The 22084-nt window shown below is 41.9% G+C and overlaps 1 protein-coding gene across 1 annotated transcript in view; it reads right to left on the bottom strand.

Moving 5' to 3' along the window:
• IQGAP2 (IQ motif containing GTPase activating protein 2) overlaps nt 1-22084 on the bottom strand; it is a 123100-nt gene that overhangs the window by 87100 nt on the left and 13916 nt on the right. The window contains exon 2 of the mRNA XM_054282706.1: nt 14286-14385. Within this exon, the coding sequence (XP_054138681.1) occupies nt 14286-14385 (100 nt within the window). The remainder of the gene's footprint in view (nt 1-14285; nt 14386-22084) is intronic.

Here is a 22084-nt window from a genome sequence, read left to right as displayed (position 1 = left end):
ATTGGGAAAAGTTTCTTTACTGTGGGGGTGGTGAGGCACCAGAACAGGTCACTCAAAGAAGCTGTGGATATCCCATCCCTGGAACTGTTCAAGACCAGATGCGGAGGAGCTTTGAAAATCTGGTCTAAAGTGTCCCTGCCCAAGTCAGGGGTTTGGAAATTGGTGGTCTTTAATGTCCCTTTTAACCCAAACCATTCCATGATTTCAGCAGCTAGTATCAGATTTGTCCTCCAACACACTCAATCAGTGGTGAAGACTTGCAATCTGTAATCCTTACACACCAGAAGAACAGAGCTACTGCTGACTTTAATGAGGCAGGCCCAGAAATTGACACGAAAAAGTTAAATCTTAGAGATTGCCTTTTTCAAGTCAGAGGAAAAGGAATTAATAGGCTCCTTAGAAACCTGGGTGCATGGTTCTTTACTATTCACATAATGGAAAACTGTCAAACCTGAAGCAAGTCAAATGAAACAAAGCTGTGAGTCTCCTCTCTGTATCACAGCACTTTCCCAGTGAAAGAGGAAGAAAAGGTCTGGATCACTATAAAGCATCTACTGACTGTTTCTTACACTGTTTTTCTCAGGAAAGTGGCAGGAATCCATCTTCAAATCACATACAAGAGTCCATCTACACTCACATTATAATCCAAAACACTTCTTCCAGTCTCCAACCTTGAAAATCTACCATGGCTATTTAACAAGCTGTTAGGAAACTTCTGCAGATCAAGTGATAAGCCTCTGATGTGTCTTGACAGGTTCACATCAATTAATAAATTGTAGTTAGAAGTCTTACCTCTAGGAAAATCCAGTACAGTTCACTGATAGCACCATAAACCAGCATAGCTAACAGAAATGAATAATGAAATAGGCTCATTTTTATCACCAGATTAAGCACTTTTGACCTTTAAAACATGACCTCTATTCAAGGCAGAATTGTACTTTAAACTCATTAAGGACATATTATGTCAAGGTACTTCATCATCATTTCTGAATGTGTGCCTTGAGAGAAACTTTCCAACAGATGATGCAGCAAGAGAAAAGATGCCTGAGGTTATTCAGTTTTTTGGCTCCTTGATCAGACTCCTTGGAGTAATATGGTCATCATGAAAACATTCTGCAAACACTAACGCCATAGTATTTCAATGTTTAAATGTCAAAATTCGATGAAAGCAGTATTGTGCAAAAGCACTAACAACTGTTATTTTAGAAAGTGCTTTATCAGGCATTACCAAAGCTGTACTTCTAAACAAAGCAGTTTTCTTGTTTTACTTCCACGCTCTAATGCTTGCCAGACAGAATTTTTACTAGTAGGCAGCCTTGTGAAAGGATTCATTGCCTTGAGGTGATATATCCCATTTTACACTAGACACATTCTTATTTTAACCGCAACACTCAAAAAGCTGAATGCTTCACGTCAAATATTTTTAGACCTAGTTCAGGTAACAAATTTGCACACACTCTTCCCAAATCCTTGCACCACCAGTCATGAGAAATTTAGTATTCTCTTCTGTAGCAGGGGGAAAACCCCAGCTACAGAGTATTCTTCTGTACCTGCTTCTGCAGCCAGAGATGCTCAAGCAAACCCAGGCTACCCCTCCTTGCCCTGTCCCAGCACTGCACGGATCAGTACAATTATCTGACCTGAAAAAAATGGCTAAGAGAAAGTGACCACAGAGAAAGGTCAGGGGCTTTGTTCTTTACATGAATCTGAGAAGTGGAACACCTGAAAAACAACAAGAGCAAGTAATTCCTTCAGCACCTTTTAAGCACAGACATCAGCCAAGAGCACTTTTTTTTTCCCAAAAAAGAAAAGGACTGTTTTCCATGCATGGAAAAGCACAAACTGTCGTAGCATTTCGTTTACAAGAACTGTTTCTTCCACCTTATTCTGTGAGTCTCTTCTTGAAAAAAGAAAAAAGTCAAAAAGAAAAAAGTCAAAAAGGGGCTATTTTGGTGAACTGTCTTTCTGAAAGGCCAGAAAACCATTTTCATACCAGTTTTATTTTCACCAATTGGTTGGAGTGGGGGAGAGGGGAAAGTGTTAAAAGGAATTTGCTTATTCTTGAAAACTCCCAAATGAACCTCACACTCCCTCTCACTCCTAATCCTTGCCATTCCTGTAAACAAGAGAAAAACACTCAGATAAAATCAAAACATTCTACAAATTTCTTATTATGCCCTGTTTGTTGGTGATGAACCATAAGCCTTTTGTAGATTGGAGGAAGTTTTTCACTACCGTCACCTGCTTATTCACATCTTGCATCACATGAAAGGCCACACAGCACACTCAGCATTAATTATTAATCTAATCATGTTATCAAAGTACCAGCTAAGCAGGATCTTCAGAGAAGATACAATTCCTCTGGTGACACCCAGTTCGGACAGCACAGGAGCACAATAACTAGTGAGCCTTGTGAACTCTGCCCTGAGACAGTCCTTTTGAAACACGGGATCTTGGCACTGATGCAATTCAGAAGCACTGCATGCATGTTTTCTCTTGGAACTTGCTGGAAACTAGTGGATTGCTGAAAATTCTGCACTGCAGTGTAGGTATCAAGGCTTTTATGAAGCCCATAAAGCAATGGCAGAGTTCAGCCCTTGGTTTTGAAATCTAAAGACAAGCCACAAGAAGGTGAAAGTGCTCAGAGATGAACAGAACATATTCTTTCTGCATTAAGGATGAATACAAACAAGAAATGCATGAAATATAATCTCTTGCCAATTACAGTTTGGCAGAATACAGATACAGATTTTGACTTTATCTGCTGAAAGCAGAACAAATGCAAATAACAGTTTTGCTGACCCCAGTGAATATTCAGTACATAAGGAGCCCTTTGCAGATTTCAGAGGTCTCAATTCAGCAGCTGCACTCTGTTGCCTCTTCCTTGGCACCTCAGGTTATTAAAGGTCAATCTTGTTAAATCCTCCAGTTACCCCAGCTTTCCCAATCTTTTTTTTGCAGTGCAATGCAAAATTCAAACATTTGTCAGAGACTTCTACAAATGTCTGAAAAGGTTGTTCAATGAGTGTTTTTTTATTTATTATGGTCATTATTGCTATCACCTTTGTTGTTATCATCATCATTATAATAATTAAAAGGTTCTTCACCCACAGGGTAGTTGGGCACTGGAAGAAGTTTCCCAGAATATTGGTCACAACACCAAGCCTGACAGAGCTCAAGAAGTATTTGAATGACACTCTTAGGCACATGGTGATTTTTGGGCTTATCCTGTGCAGGGGCAGGAGTTGGACTTTGATGTTTTTTGTGGGTCCCTTCCAACTCGGGATACTCTATGATTTCCCAAGAAGCAAAATAATTGCTGTTGACATTGAAAATACCATTGCAATCTCAGCCAGTAACCCCCACAGCAGATGAGTTACTCCCTGCAAGTTTCAGACACTGAAAACTTTAGCAGACACGGTTTTTCTTACTTATATTGTTCGTCAACAATAAAGAAACAGAAGACGTTACAATAATAATAATGAGAAGCCTCCCTATACTCCTACCTTTTTCTCAACCGAGTAGGAGCGCATAAGCTCACAAATAAATAACACTTCTGGAATAAATTCTCTTCTCTTCTATTGCTTCTCAATTAGAAAAACAGTATGTGCTACTAACTGTCATGTGATATCACTTTGATACTGAGGAAGTGGAGAAAATGTTGAAATTGGAATCACAACAGAACTATATTTACTTAGGAAAAACAGATCAAGGTCTCTTTTGAGACAGAAAGCAGCAGGAGTATTAAAAATTATCTGTGGCTTTATACACACAAAAAAAGAAAAAATGCCAATACCATTCAATACTTTACTTCACATTTACCAAGACTTTAAGTGTAAGCTCTCCCCAAGATAGACAGCAGACATCCCAGTATTAAGTATTATACTAATCACAAGGTAAGATCAGGGCTCTCATGGGAAGGAAAATAAACATGAACAAAGGATCTGAAAATACTGTAAAAGCATGCTGTTAAAAATTCAAAAACCTGCAAACACACATCTCCTTCAATGCCATCAGTACTTCATAGAGAAAAACCAAAAAGCCACAATTTTTTCTCCTCTCCCAATAGCTTATGTTCAACATTAAGTGGAATTTTGATTTTTGTTGTTTAAAACAGTTGAAGATAGTGTGCCTCAAAAGTTACTGGGTGGATCAAGTCCACACTTCCCTATTCTGTAGATGTTAAACAGAAAAATGGGAAGCCCTAGAAACCAATTTCAGTCACGAATCCCACTGAACTCTGTTCCAGCAAAGAGACTGCCAGACCAAGGCCTGGCACTCCCCCAAATATGCTGCAAAGTAAATCCCACATGACCGGGTCTGCACATCAGGCAAATGCAGATGTATGTGAATGAAGCACACTGTGCTTTCCTTGGATCACAGCAAGGGAGGGGATGCAATCTGCAACTTGGATGCTGTCAGGAAAGAAATACATTCCAGCTTTTAACATCTACTGATGTGACATCATTTCACTGCTTTGTTTCTTTAACAGAGAAAAAGAGTTTGGCACAATGTGTAACCAGATATTTGATTTTTACCCATTTTAGAGCAGCCTGTTTGACAGCCAAGCTTTAAAGACAGTCCTTCCACAGAGTGCAACTCATGATGCAATGGATGCTTTGAACCTTTCTCCAAGGCCAGTGATAAGCTGCCCTATGGACAAATTTGGCTGGCATGCAGCAGCATCCCCCACAACCCCACCCAGCCTCACACCCCAGGAACAGCAGCCAGGGTCCATAACCTGCATGCAATGGCCCTCCACAAATTCTTCCCATGTTAAGCCTCCTATTTGGGGTTTTTTGCACACTTCAAGTGAGCCATTGCCCTGTCTTTCCTTGCTCCCACAGCTTCTTCTATTCTATCCACTGTCAAACAAAACACATGAGTGACCTGAGCATAGCTACAACACAGCAGGGCAATTTCTATGCAGTGGGATATGGATGCCTGCAGGAATCTGTGGTTTTTTAATTGCCTCAGTGGAGAAATTCTGCGTTTGGACCTACAATAAGCAGACTTAGACAACAGAATGGCAGGGGTAATGAAAAGAATTGAGTTTAAGTCAATTTCATCCATTAGAAGAGCTCCTCTAACACCCTTATGGCATCGAATTTTAAAATGCATCTACCTGCTTTGACAGCAAACAAGTTTTAGGAATAGTTAACAAACTATAGTTGACAGAAGGACTCCAGTTGCCTGACTACCTTTATCACTTCTCTTGTGAGGTGAATGCATCACCAATAGCCCATATGGGAGCAATAAAAGCCAGGGTGAGAATACAGTCTCTCATGTTTGCTGCCTTGCAAAGTGAGTAATGTACTCCTGCCTTGCAGGAATTACACATCTTCACAATGGCAAACCATGGACTCTCATCCCAGGGCAGTCAAGCTGTTTACCCTCTGGAGAGCTGGGAAATTACACATGCCATTAGCCATCATCCTACCAGAATAATTTCAGGCCTTAGTCGTCAGGAATGGTGCTAATGTACAGTAGAAACAGTGGAGTACATTAAATGTTCGAGGCCATGTCCTGCTACCACTGCTGAAACAGACAACCAGAACCTCTCCTCTTTTTGTGTGCCTAACACAAGGCTAATTCTGAACACATGCACCAGATTACAGCAATATTTGGGCTACCATTTCTATTTTCACAGAAGAGGTAACTCCACAATGTCTTTCATCTATTTGCGAGTTGATATCTAATAGCACCAACCACTTCACATGAGACACCAACAAGTTCATTCGATTTGAAACAGTAAAATAAAAATCTTGTCAGGAAATTTTTTTCCTTGCGTTTTAAAGAAAACATTCAACTGAATTACTTTAAGTTGTACTAATTCAAGAATGCCTGCCAGTTCCATACCTCAGCTGAAAAACAAATATATCACTTAAATTTTCCAGGGGATGGTTTGGCTTAAAGAATCTTTCCCCCTTTTGGTGTTAAATCTGGGATTGAAGAGATTACCCTGGAACCTGTCTTCCTGTGCATTACAGAAAGTGCATAATTAACTCAAAGAAACATGGAGAGCTGGAAAACAGAAACCATGAGCACAGGCATTTTCACAACTCTCCCTAATTTGAGTGAGGTGGAAAGAATTTGTGAGGTTTACTTAGCCACACACAGAGGTCTGCACATGCCTATCTAAATCTAGCAACAAAAATAGCAAAAGCAATTATGGGAGGCTGTCAAATTATCAGCCTCAAATGACAGTGATTCCAGAACATCAAGCAGTACGCTCTGACAAATGTCCAAGCTCCTACAAAGTCCATATAGACTCTAATCTCCTCTGGGACACTACTATTCCTCTTAAGAGACCCTTAGATTTAAATACAGGTGAATACAAAGTCATCTTTATAAAAGCACATGAATTATTGGAGACTAACAACAATCAAAAGCACCATGCAGTGCACATAGCTGAGCCACACAACCTCACAACCCAATCAGCCCAGCAGCAAATCTGACCGCATGTGGCTTTAAAAAGCAACCACACCCCTTGCAGAGGAGCACCACCCATCTCATGATGGGGAGCACTGGTTGTGCAACAGCTCTATCTACCAACACAGGATTCACATGGTCTGTGGCCAGCAATGTCCACAGCCAAAGCAGTTTCCAGCATTACTCCATTCTTAAATATGAGATACAAACTGCCAGAGTGCTCCTTCTCTGGACAGTGAACAGTTGGGACACTTGCAACAGAAGTGATTTTCAAAGGAACCCAGACCACCCGCCTCAAAAATTGTCTTATTCTATAAAGTGTTCACTTGCAGTACCTAGAGGGCAAAAGCTGGGTGCAACTCCATGCCTGCACATTCAATGAGCACTGACCCCTCTGGTCTTTGAGCTGCTTTTCCCACCCAGGGCTGAGGCTACAGCAGCACATTGGTTGGTTGTTTTTTGGGGGTTTTTTGGGGTTTTTTTGCAAATCTAAACATTCATTAGACCAATTTTAGGACTTTCAGTCTCAAAACAGTAGCTAAGTCACAGAGATGTGGATTTCTAGCATCCATGAAGTAATTGCAAAAGACTCCTGCTCTAGCAGCGTGTTTCTTGTGAACAGCCATTTCTTATATCCAATACACAGTAAGATCCCCTACACACCTGTGGGCACCTCACTAGCATCAGTGGTCAGTACAAAGTAGTGCTATAGAGCTGCTGACCCTTCTCTGCTGACCTGTGAAGAGCTATTCATACCTCCCCACAGTGCTTTCTGACAGAGCCTGAATAAACATTTCTTCCAAAGATCAACAGCTCTCCAGGACACGGTAAGCTGAGAAAGAAGGATCTCAACATGTGAAAAGTACACTCCTGCAAAGGGGCTGTTAAGAAGCAAATTCCTTCAGTCCAGGTAATCTCCTCCTCTGGTCCAAGGCAAACAGGCAGATGATGACTGCGTGCCTTGGACCAGAGGAGGAGATTAAGCACAAAGCAGTGAGTGCTACACTAGGGATATAGTCCAAGGGGACATTTGCCAGGGAGAATGCACCACTCTCTGGTCAGCTGCTCCAGCAGCATGGCATGCAGCCACCACAGCCTGCAGTCCAGAGTGGGTGGCATGGGCAAAGCGCACAGGCACTGCCATGACATGCTGTCACTTATTCTGTCATTAACACACACAGAAGCAAAGGCCTCGGCTGCTCTCAGGTAAATATGAAACAGGTGCAGAAGGACTTACCCAAAGGTCAAGAGCAACACTTAAGCCCTTCAACACTAAGCAAAAGATGTCCTTCCTTCCCACGATGTCCTTCCTACTGTCACAGATCCTTCCAACAGCATGACTCTCTTAAGCAAGGTACAAGCCCTAAGTACGTCTAATCCCCACAGCTCTGTTCCTCTCTGCACATCTCAGCCCCAAGCTTTCCTTCAGTAACCTTCCAGATGAGGACTTTTGGGTTGGTGATGTACAAGCACCCCCAGTGTCCCTACTCCTTCATGTGCTCCCCACGGTAGTGTAACAACTCAGCCACTACTGATACCTTGGTGAGGCAACCTCAGGTTATGCTTAATATTAACCAGGAGCTACCCAGGGTGCAGAATGGAGCCACTGCTTTGATCTGGCAATTGGGTAGACTTGTGAGTGGGGTATAAAGTCATGGAAGCTTTCTAGTTGCACCTCAGATAATCCAAGATGTAGAGGAGAAAGTGAAGGAGAAATGAAAATGCTGTGTGCTCTCTTGGTGAAACTTAGCCTACAAACATCAATACACGGGCAGCAGAGCATGAACGAGCTTCAAATTTGTCAGCCTTCCATTAAAAAAAAAACCAAAACAACAAATTACAATTCCTTTTACAAGACAGTAGTGCCTAAAAGAAAGGTGGAAGACTTTAAGAAAGAAAACTAACTGGCTCTGAAGCGACTGTACTGTTAGCTCCAGAGCATGCTATGGGACAAGTGCCATATGGTTCAGTCTAAAAAACAAAGGTCACATCCATCATTACTGGGCATCATTATTCCACAAGTATACACACTGAGCAATGACCCATTACATGTTACCTCAACATGCCAGCAAGCAGGTCAATGCATCCTGCACAGAAACTAGCACAAAAGGTTTCTCTCGCCTTTAGATCTCACCATCAAGACTTTTCTTATGCAAATATCACTATCCAACCAATTATTGGATTGATTGATACCACTGACATCACACTTGCACACAAAAATTCTGGCTTATCAGCACGATTGTATAACTCTCCAAAACAAGATGCTGTTCTACCAATATCTGGCAGTCTAGGTAAGCGTGCTGAGGAACAAGATGTGAAACAGCAAGTACACTTGTTGATCAGTACTTCTGTGTGGACCAGGACACTTCAGCAATAGGTTTAACACAGCTAAGTAGGTTTTCTTCAAGGAATTTCATATCATGACACACCCTAATTTCAAACATTTTACCTTTACAGAGGTGCTGCCAGCCACATTCACTAGTACTTTGTTTGGCTAAAAGCAGGCAGAGGTGGGGAGACAAAGTTCATAATTTACAACACCGTAGTAGACTATCAATACCAAAATAATTTTCTGACAAACCCATACGAAACTTGTTACTAAGAAATATTTTAATATTTTCTGCCTAAAATTAGGTAGTTTTACAACTGGATTGCAGTATTTCATATTTACTAAGGGCACAGGTCTTTAAATATTTCCTGTAGTCTGAAAGTATTTGAGTAATATTAATTCACTCATGGCCTGCCAGGGCTGAATGGTTGCCATAATTTTATTCCTGGAGAAACAGCAACATAAAATCTGGCAGACTTCATTCGTAGTACACCAAGTCTTTGTAGGACTCTGGTACCTTCCCTAGAAACAGAGACCCCCTTAGCCACCCTCCATGGTCCCACAGTCCTGGCAACATGAGGTTTCTGTTTTGCTAAGGTACTGCAAAGCTTTTGGCTTTAACAAAAGCCAAGTAAACACTTCAAGGTTTGACCTTTTAAGTACATTAAACTGTAAGTACATTTTTGTTCAGCAAGTCATAACTACGATATCCTCAACCAATACTGCAACTAACCATTGCAAACTAATTAACAAAACCAACATTATGAAAGAGGCAGGTTTTAGAAACAAAACAGGACAATTTGTTTTTCTATTGAAAATGAGTTGCAGAAGAATGAGAATTTACTTATTCAACATTAAAAAAAAAAAAAAACTTCTCAAAAAGAAATTTCCTGGATAGATTTCTTTTACGGTATCTTTATTGTCCTAATATTGAAGCTAAAATTTCAGTGTTTTACAAAAGTTACTGCCTTGCTGAACAGCTGAGCAAGAAAAAAAATATTCTGGCAGCTCTGTTTATGAAATTGCAGAATATGCTTTATGAAACAAAGTATATTCCATTTCAAGCAGGGAGAGTCAAGGCTAGTAAAATAAGGAGTTCCATGGCTCAAATTCAATCTTATCATAAGAAGGTATAATTTCTAAAAAGCCAAGAGAAACAGTATCTACTTCACTATGGATGATTATAAGCCTTACCAGCCACAACACATTTAGTGAAAATTTGATTTGTTTTATATGCCAAAGCTTCAGTCACAATTTAAATCCTTCAAATCTGTATTATCTTTGCAGTGCAGTAATTACATATCAGCAGAGACAAGCAACAGCAAAAGCCAAACCCAAGCCAGAGTTTGGTGTGCTGGGTAATTTCCTTTGGAAAGGAGGATGCTGTGGTCAATATTACCTTTGCCAGACTGGGGCTGGGAAAAACGCGGGCATGCACCTGTTAAAATTCACATAATACAAGACAACCTGAGGGCTTGTAACACAGCTGTTTATGCCCACTTAGACTTTTGCTATTTACTGGTATGATTGTCCAAATTATACTGGATATATGTCAGGGTAACATCTGGAGAACTTCTATCAGTGGCATCCATGGCTAAATTTATTGAAGTGCAAAAATCCCTACTCCTAATTGTATATTCTTGATTTTTTTTTTTTCTTCTCAGAAGCTCAAGGAAATGGGATGCTATCAATTTTTTGCTCCTTTTTGGTTTTTTGTTTAATATGCAAGAGACTTTGCTTAAAGGTAAAATACATATCAGCAACCAAAACCTCATTTTATCAGATATGCAATCTCAGGAAGAAAGGGGCCCAGCAATCTAACAAAAAAAAAAAAAGATTCTTTCCTCAATATCAAATATAACACTCTATCAAACTTTACTGACCTCTGCAGATATTATAAGCCTGCTCATTGTATTTAAAAACCAATTTCCTATGTTGTATAGGTGTAACAGATACTCTGCCTAGCTCAGAAGGTATTTGCAGAAGCATCAGCTACCAGTGATATGATTCTTTTTTCATGTTGAACTTTCAGCCAAGTTTTTATTAAAGCTGGGCTACCATAATTAAATATGTAAACAGTGATCTGAAAAACAGCTGAAAGCGTACATTCTTTACCTGTTTAATTAATTCTGGAATTTTAAAGTGCAGAGCTGCTGCAAAGTAATGTTTTCATTACAAACATGGTGAGAAGCAAAATATGCCTCCTGACACAGCCCCAGTCATGTTCTGCTTGATCTTTTGCTATTTATTGTTTATTTCAGTATTTATTACTCTCCAATATGGACAAAGCACTGTATTTGCACACAGTCGATTATGTAAAATAGTATTTGCTGTCATTTCAGCAGCTGCCAATTGGAAAAACTCACCTTGACTTACTCATTCAGTCTATTGTCATTGATAGCCACAACATTATGAATACTAAGAAGTCCTCTCCAAGCACTCAGGACAAAGATTAAATATGTCCTGAAGGCAGTTCCCACTCCCCATATTCACCCAGGAGGGTACTGCTGTGAGCAAGCCAGCAGCGCTCCGGGTGGTTTCACAACCAGCTGCTGCACCCGGGGCTGAAGGCACCACCCTGCCTGCTCTGAGTCAGGCCCACTGCCACAAGCACACAGCAGGGCAACAGGGCCTGCACATCCCACGGGTGCTGCTGCAGAGCTGGGCAGCACCCAGCTGGGACCCCTCCATCCAGCAGCAGCCAAAGCTGCAGATGCCCATCACTCAGGAATGTTTCCTGTGAAAGCAGTCTCCCAGCGCAGCTGAAGGGCAGGACCCACCACGTGTTGTGGAAGAAGCTCACACTCCAGCCTCCCCACCTGGTCTCATTTGAATTGTGACCCTGTTGCTCTCCATCTCACTTTCCAGAGTCCCCAGTTTTGTTCAGGCTCTGTAGTGGCAGCGAAAATGCTATAATCATGCAGGTACAGACAAGGGCTGCAAATGAACAAGTTTCACCCCTAATCAAGCTCACAGGGTGAATAACCATGCAGTGAGAAGAGATACAGAACTTTCTCATGTTTCCCATTTCTACAGATTGGTGCAGGGAAAAGCGTGGTCATGCACCTTTGACATCCGAGCCTGGGGCTGGCACTAGCTCAGCTTCCCTGAACAACGTGGGTCGCCTCCTGGGAAAGCAGGGCTAGGGGCTACACTGCCATGAGACTCAGGCATTTCTACTTGTTTCTACAAGCTTTTTTGAAGCTGTTTGTTGTTTTCACAGTAGCAAGAGTGTCTTGAGACAGTGTCTCGTGGTACAACAAAATTACCTCAATGGTTCTCTGTGAAGGGAGAAGATTCCCCTCACTCTTTTTTCTCACAGCAGCTCTGTCTACCCAAAATCACTCCCAGGGCCACCACCATGCCCTGCATGGTCACCCTTCCTTCCTAATGAGCACTGGGACCAGCGCACTGAGGCAGAGGAGGACATGCAGCAGCATCATGCTGCCACTTCAGCTCCATCCATGACAGCCCAATCCCTTAGTAAGGGAAGTACAATGCTCCTTACACTGCAGAACTCATCCCCACCTTAAGAAGTAATCACCATTGAACAGTACTAGTAGATTCTGATTTTCCAAACAGAGATCCAGAAAAGCTTCCTGGTACCTAACAACCCTGGAAGTAGTTGTCCTGGATAGGAAGCCCCATCATGGACTAAAACAATGCTTCCTCTAGAGAACTACTAGTGGCAAGAATCTCTATGAAAATAAATACAAGGAAGGGGAGGAGGTTACTCACAGCAGATGCTATTTTAAGTCATTAGTTGTAAAAACAATTTCACATCTTCTTGTGAAATATCAAGGGAGCTGCTTCAAATTAGCTACCGGACTCAATTTCAAAATGACAAGTGGCCTGGGAAAGGGGAAGGTTGAAGAGAGCCAGGAAGAAAAAGTGGTCATAATAGCAGCAGAAGAGAAAAGGTTGAATTTGGAGACTAGATGCCATAAGGCAGCATATAGATGAGTTGCAACATATCAAGGAGAAAACTTGAGTGAAATCAAACCTTGACTCACTGGGGTTAGCTGATACCGTGGACCTGATCTAACACCTCCACAAGTGAAACCTGCTCCCTTCCCTCTCTCCAGTGTGCAGCTGCACCCCATCCTCTTCCTCTTGCCTGCTCAGGTTCTCCTCTGACCCCTTGGTCAGACCAGTCAGCTCACTAAACCACAGAAAACTAACTCAGCAAAAGGCGTTCACATAGCCAGCATAGCAAGCTGACTCATCTGACTGAGGGCGATCTCTTCCCCTGCACAATGGGGGCAGCAGGAGCATGTGGAGCAGGCCAGTTCTCCCTGGCAGCAGGACAGCACTTGCCATCTTAAATATCTGAACAGGGAACCACTGCAGGAGAAAGAGGAAGAAAGGGCAAAGGAGGCAACACCAAATGGAACAATGTAGTGAAGAGGAAGTAAGAATGGCTGATTTTTATAACAATACCCTTAAGACAAAACCATTGGCAGCTATTGAAAGGGAAACACTGTGGACTCAAGGCACAGAGCACAATTTAATAGTAGATTACTGACTGAAATACACTTGTTTAAACCATTACAAAGATGCCAAGCTTCATCTTCACACTAAGGTTTCACAGCTCGCACTACTAATCACCGTTCAAGTTTCTTTTCTCAACAGAAATTCATAGGAACGTCATCCACATACAGTTTATAAGTAAAAACACCATCATCAACAAACACATAGCAGAAGCAAGACGCTACCAGTGGTGCCAATAGCAATAACGTGAGTATAAGAGGCATCTTTGAAAAAGTCTGATCAGACAGAATACAAAATAGGCTTTTACATATATAATAATTGCAGTACTTGAAGCTACTTCAAAAGCACAAGGATATTGTACCGTTTCCCTGCTCTCTAATTATGAAAATGTTGTTGAATATTTGTTTTGAGAATGAAGTGAACATAGCACAGTACATTTGCACAAAGGTGATCAAAACTCTGTGCACTTTCAAATCAGTGTTTCATCACTGTTGCTGTTGCTTTAAGAGATGAGGCCTGCTGACCAGTAGGAACTGAAGCAGGAGCAGAGTCCATCTTCTCTTATTGCCCTGCCTGCACTTACCATTGTAACACAAGGATGATTCAATTATTAAACCTGTAAGAGCCCAGGTGATTTTCTGCCATCTTAGTGACCTGAGTCACTCCATGAGAAATAGCACCAAGGAGGGAGCCACAGAGCCAGGAGAAAAATACTTTCTCCAGTGAGTCACATAAGGCTGACTCAGCTTCTCACAAAACTACAGCCTTGTGTTTTAGTATGCAGCCCCAATTTTCAGTGAAAATGGACACCACAGCCAGTTTCAGGATGATGTCTTGATTATTTCTAAATCTTTCTTTGAATCAGACTTTTCATACTGGGCATTAATTTCTCATGCTGAGTGCTATGATACTCCAACATTCAGTTAATCCAAGTAATTCAAGATATTGAATCAAAAATTATGATGCTCAAGAACACAACAGGCCTGAATGTCCACATTTAAAGGCCAGAATAAGTGTACTTTCTTTTACTCACCTTTTTGCTTCTTCTAAGTGGCACAGATACTCATAAGCAATATTCTGACGCCTCCTCTCATCCATTTCCTCTGCAGAAAGCCTTTCATCATCCACAATAGCTGCAAACAGAAACCCATATCAAGTTATACACGAGTCTGGGTGATTTTTAGAGCAATTTTACTTAGAATCTGGGTGAATTGCTGAAGAAGGGAAATAAAAAATAATTATCACTTCTCTTTAAAAGAGGCCTTTTATAGTAGGGTGCACAAAGATGCCTAGGTCACCAAGAGTATTCTGTTCTTTCTACAGAGAATTCCTCAAGTTTCACTTCTTCAAGCATGTATTGCTCTGAGGCCATTGCCTGGTTTGGGGGCAGGATGGAGCCCTCATGGTGGGGCTGATGGATCACTCACACACGGGGGGCTGAGGCTGGGAGCCAGCAGAGTTTCAGCTTACACATCCTCAGAAGAGTTTCAGGACTCTCATGATGAAGCTCAAGGCAAGAAGCAGGTGGAGCAGCCCCATGCTAAGCAGATGCTCAACACCAGAGACAAAGACAACACACTGCAAAGGTGTCTCAGGGACAGCATGGGAATTGGCCGCCGCTTCAGGAACCCGTGAGACTGCAGCACGCTGAGCTGCCTCCCACTGATGGAGGTGACGACGGTTGTAATCAAATGAACCGTCTGTGGTTTCTCCTACTTCCTGCTGCAACCTCATCACCTCCCATAAAAAACACTCTCCCAGCCTATTAAGGATAGGTGTCTGTGCACATTTCCAGCTGCAAATAACTCCAATTATTTATATCTACTACCCAGTGAGTGGTCTTTCTCTACTTGTAGAGTACAGAGGGGTCCTCTGTGAGCAGCTCTCCAATTCTTCCAAATGTTTCTAGCAGTGAGTCTGAAGGAGCACACTGTCGTGCTGACTTCTAGATGAATTTCAGCCACAGCAGTGAGACTTTTGTTAACAGCCTTCATATATCAGTTACCAAAATTACACCCTATTTGTACTAAGCTGAGTGTTGGACTAGATCATCTTGAAGATATCTTCCAACCTTGATCATTCTATGAAAAATGTGGTCCTACATTCTTTCATGTTTTCAGTCACATGCTCACATCACCTCTCACACCATAGCTGGAGCGAGCCAGAACGAGGGGCAGCTCTTGCAAAAGAGACCTGTTTGTGGGAGGGTTGGCTCCCTGATCTGAGCCACTGCATACTTGCAGGCATCGTGGTGCAGGCACAAGGGAGGGGACGGAAACGCAGGGCTGGACTAGCTGCTTTCTGTGGCATCTCACAAGGCGGTTAGCTGAGAACATCATGACACATCCTCGGTAAAAAACCACAGCCCCTGCTCCTCCTGAAATGCACTGTGATGTGCTTGGCTAGTTCCATTCCCACACAGACTCGTGCATGCCACGAGCAAGTTTTCAGCTTTTCCCTGACAATTGCTTCAAGTGGGGGATAAACAGTTTCAGGTAATGGATACAGGCAACACAAAAGGCACTTCAAAACAGCAGGACTCCTCTGAGTTTTGCAAGTACTTGCATACCTTGAAACCTGTATCTCAAAAAAAAAAAAAAAAAAAAAAAAAAAAAAAAAAAAAAAGAGCCAGAGAAATTATCTCACACATGCATTTACTGAGGACACAAAAGAAATTACACTACACATCCACATTTTGGACTGATGCTACCATACATTTGTTAAGGCCTTGTATAGTTGCTTCAAGCCTTGTAGTTGAAGTTTTAATGATCATATGGGAGTTGATATCTCTCATCTTCCTTTGCTTTTAAAATTGCGCTTCCTAATTACCCAGATGCTTCATACACCAATCAAACAAATACATGTCTTGCTCAAAGTTTCTTTTAAGTCTGGTAGCTCCAATAAGCCTGACTCACTCTAAAATGAGCTCTCAGATACTGTAATCAGGATATCACTTGCCCTGAACCAAAACATTAGTTTGGAGGCAAACATGGGATGCAGATGGTGAAGCACTGTGCCTGGCAAACTGGCCATGGAGGCTGCTCTAATACTGCTCTTGCCCTCACCACTATCAGCACAACCAGACAGGCTGCTCTGACTCCACAGCAGAGCTCCTCTGCTGCAGAGGGCTCCTGACTTCCCAGAGCAAGGGAAAAAAACTGACAAGCCACCACACTGAAATATAATATATCATTTTATTGTTTGCAACACTGAGATCAAAGGCCCCTTTCCAAAAGCTCTCCCAACTATGAGTGCTCACAAGTGGAGACAAGTGCTGTCAGAAGGGCCCAGCTGATTGTCCTGCTTGGCTGCGGTCCTGTCAGCTAGAGTGGGACAGCACGTCAAGCCTTCATCCCCCCATGACAATTCCCATGCCCTGGTCCTCGTAACTTGTTAAACTGTTGTTTACTCCTGCCCTCCAAAGACAACTCAACACAGTCATAAGCAAATCAGAAAAAAGGAAGCCTGTCTGAATATAGGTGAAGGAAACAACATGACCCAAGTGATAAGTATCAGTCTAGGAATTAACCTGAATAACACTAATGTTTTGCAATTTGCAATGTAGTCCTGGATCTGCACGACCTTGGGTGCCTCCCATACCCAACAAAGGTATCCTAGATCAAGCAGCCCTGGCCAAACTCAAATCCCTCATTAAAATTATTTGCAAAGATTGATTCAGAGAGTGGATAAAGGCACGAACAGATATTGTGGAATTGTAATAGTTGCTCTGCTTAGCAACAAACACTGCAACAATAAGAGCTAGATTCAAAAAGAAGTAATTTGTACACTCTGGGAAGTGGAAAACCCAGCTCCCTTCTGGAGGGGGTATCAGCAGCCCACAAGCCAGAAATCAGACTTTTCTGTTAGGGCCAAAGCAGCTAAAGTTTCTGGGCTGGATGTCTGAGCACTGGAAATACAGAGCACAGGGAATGTCAGCACCTACAGTGCTAATCCTGGGAGGAGTCTCTTACAACACCAACTTCCAATAAGTCTGATTACACACTTACCCTCCAGCATATACTGGCTTCAAAGCAACTGTGCTATCACATCAAGAGTGGTTGCAGACACAACTTTAGAAACAGAAATGACAACCTGCAGGTTGCCTCAGGACTGAGCTGCAGAGGCAATTACTTTGAAGACTTGGGTTCTTTAAGTCTAGTCTATAATAATATATTTTGGCAAGGGAGCTTTTGACTAGAGTCCTGTGTACCTCTTCCTTCAAACATCCTGAGAGCATCCATCAAGCCAGCCACACCAAGTTCAACAGGCAAACAAGTTTGGTTTGGAGACAAAGCTCACTCTTTCTGCTTAACAGAGCAAGTATTAGTCAGAAGACTAGAAAGATTGATGAAAGAATAAACATATTTCTGCTATATCAGTAACACTTTGATAATGCTCAGCTCACAATGGAAGAGAGTACTGCAATAAAGGGTGTTATGTGGCAGAGTAATCAGGGCTGGGCTTCACCTGAAGATCTCTACCAAGCAGGATCCTGACACAAAATCTTCCAGCTGAGAAAATCCAAATGCCATAGAACAAGGCACATTCTCCATGAAAGTTCTACTGAGGAGAAAAGTCATGTAAACAACATCTTATGATTAAATTCATTAACTATGTGACTTAACTTCAAATTCAGAGGAATTCTCTTGAAGAGGGAACATTAGGAGGGCATCTGGACAACCAACAAAATCTAATAAAAATGCTAGCCTTAAAGCTATTTCAATTCATTTTAGATGTTGACTCTGGGTTAGCCAAGAGTCAGTAGACATAAAACATGTGCTAAGACACCAAGTTCACTCATAGACACTTCTTCACCCAAAAAAACACTAAAGAGTGTGTATGAAACACATGGCACAGCGAGCAGTACTAAAACTTAGTAAATTGCCACACGTGGGAGATTTATTCTGTTACTCAGTACAGCACACAAACTTTCCAATTCTTCCCACAACTGATTAAACAGAAATAAAGAAACATTCTACTGACACCTTCCTATGTATGCATATTCTACATATTTAGCACAAAAGTAAGTGCTTACCAAGGAGTTTTCCTAAATTGAAGACTTGGTCATCTTCTATCAACTGACACATCGTACTTACACGCACCCTCCTCATCCTAAAATTGCCCTGTGTAGATAGTATCTAGGACTAATTAATGTTTGAGGTTTGATTGTGAATTGCAATAACTTTCTGATGTGCCCTGATCCAAGACAGCCATTCCAGTTGTTCGCAAATTCCTGAAGCTATGCCAGTTGCTGACCACAGAGCTGAGAACTCAACCCAAGGCACTCCCTGACCTACAGTCAACATGGTGCCTGCAGGACCTACTAATTCAGACTCAGGGTTAGTAGACAACATGAAAACATTTCAAATTTCTGGATTTGAGCAAGTTTTCAGAAATAGAGCTACCACATCTGAAGATGCAATATTATTACTGAAACCAGCGATTAGCCCAGGTGCACAAGGGCCACTGGAGCCATGACCTTACTAGCAGAATCCAGAATCAAAACTTCAGGTTCACAGAGATGTGGTCACTTTACAGAGGAATTTTAAAAACAAGTATTGTCTCTCTAAACATCATCCAGTTTCCGAGTTCATCTTCATATTACTTCCATTACAAGGATTTTGGGGGTCCCAAGACCACAGAGATAATCTAATTGATACTGAGTTTACTGGAAATCTAATCACTGTTTCAGTGCCTTACCACCCTTAGAGAATTTCTTCCGAATGTCTAGTCTAAATCAATCCTCTTTCAGTCTGAAGCCATTCCCAATTGTCCTATCACTATATACCCTTACAAAAAGGGCCTCTCCATCTTCCTTGTAGGCCACAATAAGCTCTCCCAGAACCTTCTCTTCCCCAGGCAGAACAACCCCAATTTTCTCAGTCTTTCCTCACAGGACAGATGTTTCAGCCTTCTGATCATTTTTGTGGCCTCCTCTTCCAGACCCGTTTTACAGATCAGCATCCTTCCTATGCCTGGGGCCCCTGAGCTGGATGCAGAACTCCAGATGGGCTCTTATGTGGCTGGACCGGAGCAGCTATAATCACCTCCACTGACCTGCGGGTCACAGTAGTTTAGGTTTGAATTTACATTAACTAAGAGACGTTTCACAGATCTAACTTGCAACAGAGTTTGCAAATTAGTCCATGGACTGTACTTTTAAAGGGTGCTAAACTTAAAATACTATGTAACAAAAAAGCATGCAAGGAAAAGTAACATTTGTTACAATTTCTAAATACAAATTTATGGAGCACTTTTTGAAGCATAATCCTTAAGTAATTCAGGCATAACCATTTACCAAATAGGTTTTGTTATCCTGGAAGAACTGAAGCTGGAAAAAAAAACCCGGCAAAACTTACAACAGCACTTAAGGCTTCCTGGTCATTCATTTTCTCTCACACATATGACTACCTGCAGCAGTTCAGGAACAGCACGTGGCTGCTCCTGGCAGGCAGACCCTTTAATAAGGCATTTGCCACAGACATATCAAAGGACTTCTTACACTAAAGGCAAAGAAAGGAACAGAGGCTTTTATTTCCCAGGGCCAATCCCCCTCAATTTCCTGCCACCAGAGACTTTTTCCCATGGAAAGCAAGACATGAGCAATAAGGAGGAGGGCTCTTTTGGCACCACAACCGGGAAGCTCAATGAACAAGACATAACAGACTATGGAGAGAACAAAATCCTCTTACAGTGATAGAACAGAATTTGTAAAGTCAGAGTTGGGGTGAGGGGGGGAAAGAAAAGAGAAAAGATACAGGAGTACCTACTATAAAATGCTGGGATAAAAGTTTTTCACGAGTGTTTGAATTAAACATTAGCTAAAGCACATTTCGCAGTCTCAGCTGTCTGCAGCCACACAGTAAGCAAGGCAAGGCAGCGTTTCAGTCCACTGGAAAGAAGTTCTGCAAATTTTGTATATGCCCACCTTACATCTTGCTGCCTCCTCATCCCAAGTTCATACCCCCAATCCAGTATTAGTACAGTCAAAAGTACTCAATGGAGCCACTCTATAACAAAAACAAAAGCCAGAGAGCCTTTCTTGCACAAAAAACTTCTGACTGACTGTTTGCTGGCCACAGCCAGTCCCAGTAATAGCTGAGCCCAGTACAACAGGATCTAGACAGCATCCCATTTATGTCTCCCTGTAGTGAGAGGACCTTAGGCATCTGTCATCACAATTCAGTGCTGTAGCTTTAAGAAGAAGCTAGCTGCATTTTAGATGGTCACAGTGACTTAAAACCTTATGTAATGAGAGAATATATAACTATATTGTCGTAGTTTGAAAGAGGCCAATAAACTCTTCTTTTGTGCCTTCTTTTTATTGCTAGTAAAATTCATACTCTCAGGTACTTAGCATCCCATGAGTGCCTGCCTTGGGCAGTTCGACTCCATGGCTGCTCCTGGTTTGGCAGTTCATGTGCTGCACCAGCCAAGCCCCATACATGGAGCAGGTTGAGCTGGCAATGCTCTGAGGCAGGCTCACTGCTACCCGATCTGTCCTCATTGCAGCAGGACAGGAGCTCAGATCACTGCTAGGAAGCTGCAAAATACAGGAGAAGGATTCATGTACAGATATCAGAAAAACAATTCTCAAAGCTACAAGCAGATGGAGTTTCCCCCCGAGCCTCCACTCCCATATCAACTTGCAGGTACCCAATGTAATGATTTATTAAATATGCAGAAGAAAGTGTGTCAACCAGAACAATGTGAACAGAGATGATTCAACAGGCTACTAAGAAAAAATGGCTTTACAAACATCTATTACAAATGTTCCATTATTAAGGTATTTCGTACCTACAAAAGTCTAGGTCTATTTTATGCTGGAAGTTGTTTATCTTTGGATGAATAATTTAAGGCTCTGATGAAAACAACTTTCTATAGACGTCTTCTGTCAAAAAGTACAATTGCAAGAAACTAGCATGTGTCTCGCAGCAATGAGACCAGATGGCCTGAACATTTTTCTGTGTCTCCAGTTAGGGGCATTCAGTTCATTCCCTAAAATTTGCTCACAGGAAGGTCTGTAGACAAAGGCAGAGACTGCAAGCACTGAAAAACCTATGGCAGCTGTGAACTTGGAGGGCAGATCACATGAGAGAGTAGACTAATACACTTAATTAAAGAGTGGGGGTCTTCAATATGTAACTTGTCAAATGTTTCCAACATTGAACTACTCTCTCCCTTAAAAATGGCTGTATCTCTCCTAATCTAATTATTTCATTGTGAAAGCATGCATGTATTTTCAAACAAAAATATAAATGCATCTTTTGGCCAGCAGATAGATATTATCCACTCTTGCAAACTATGTGTCACACAGGATCTCCGGGGCCACTGTTCTGGACTATGTCTAACTGCCAGAGACTGCACAAACAGGGAAAGCAAACACACACCATTAGCATGGGAGTGTTGAACACAGATATCCAGTAAAAGACATCCTGATATAAAATCTAAAATGTTTGCTAAACCAGTCTTTCCCCTGAGCTTTCCCAGAGAGCCCCATTCCTGTGCATTTACTTTCCCAAGTCCTCCTCCTTCTTCCATTTCCTTGATAAAGGTCTTACTTCAGTCATGTGTATCTGCTACCACAGGCCAGCCACATCCATTTACAGATACTGAGTGCTATTGCAATACATGGACCTTGGGACTATCATACAAGGGGACAGTGATGCAACAGCAACCGCATTCCATGCTCCTGAACCCAAGTGTCAAAGCCACTTCATTTCAGCCAGACACTGACAAAAATCTGTAGGGCTCCTCAGACACGTCGCAAGATACTTCAATCCCCGCAAAGTTTAGAAAAAGTCTCATTTAACCACAGACACAAGTTGGCTT

Source organism: Melozone crissalis, unplaced genomic scaffold (assembly GCF_028551555.1).
Source record: "Melozone crissalis strain CALT ecotype California unplaced genomic scaffold, PUWL_Pcris_2 ptg000005l_1, whole genome shotgun sequence".
Classification (NCBI taxonomy): Eukaryota; Metazoa; Chordata; class Aves; order Passeriformes; family Passerellidae; genus Melozone; species Melozone crissalis.
The sequence above is the reverse complement of the archived record's forward strand: the minus strand, read 5'-3'. Positions and strand labels throughout refer to the sequence as shown.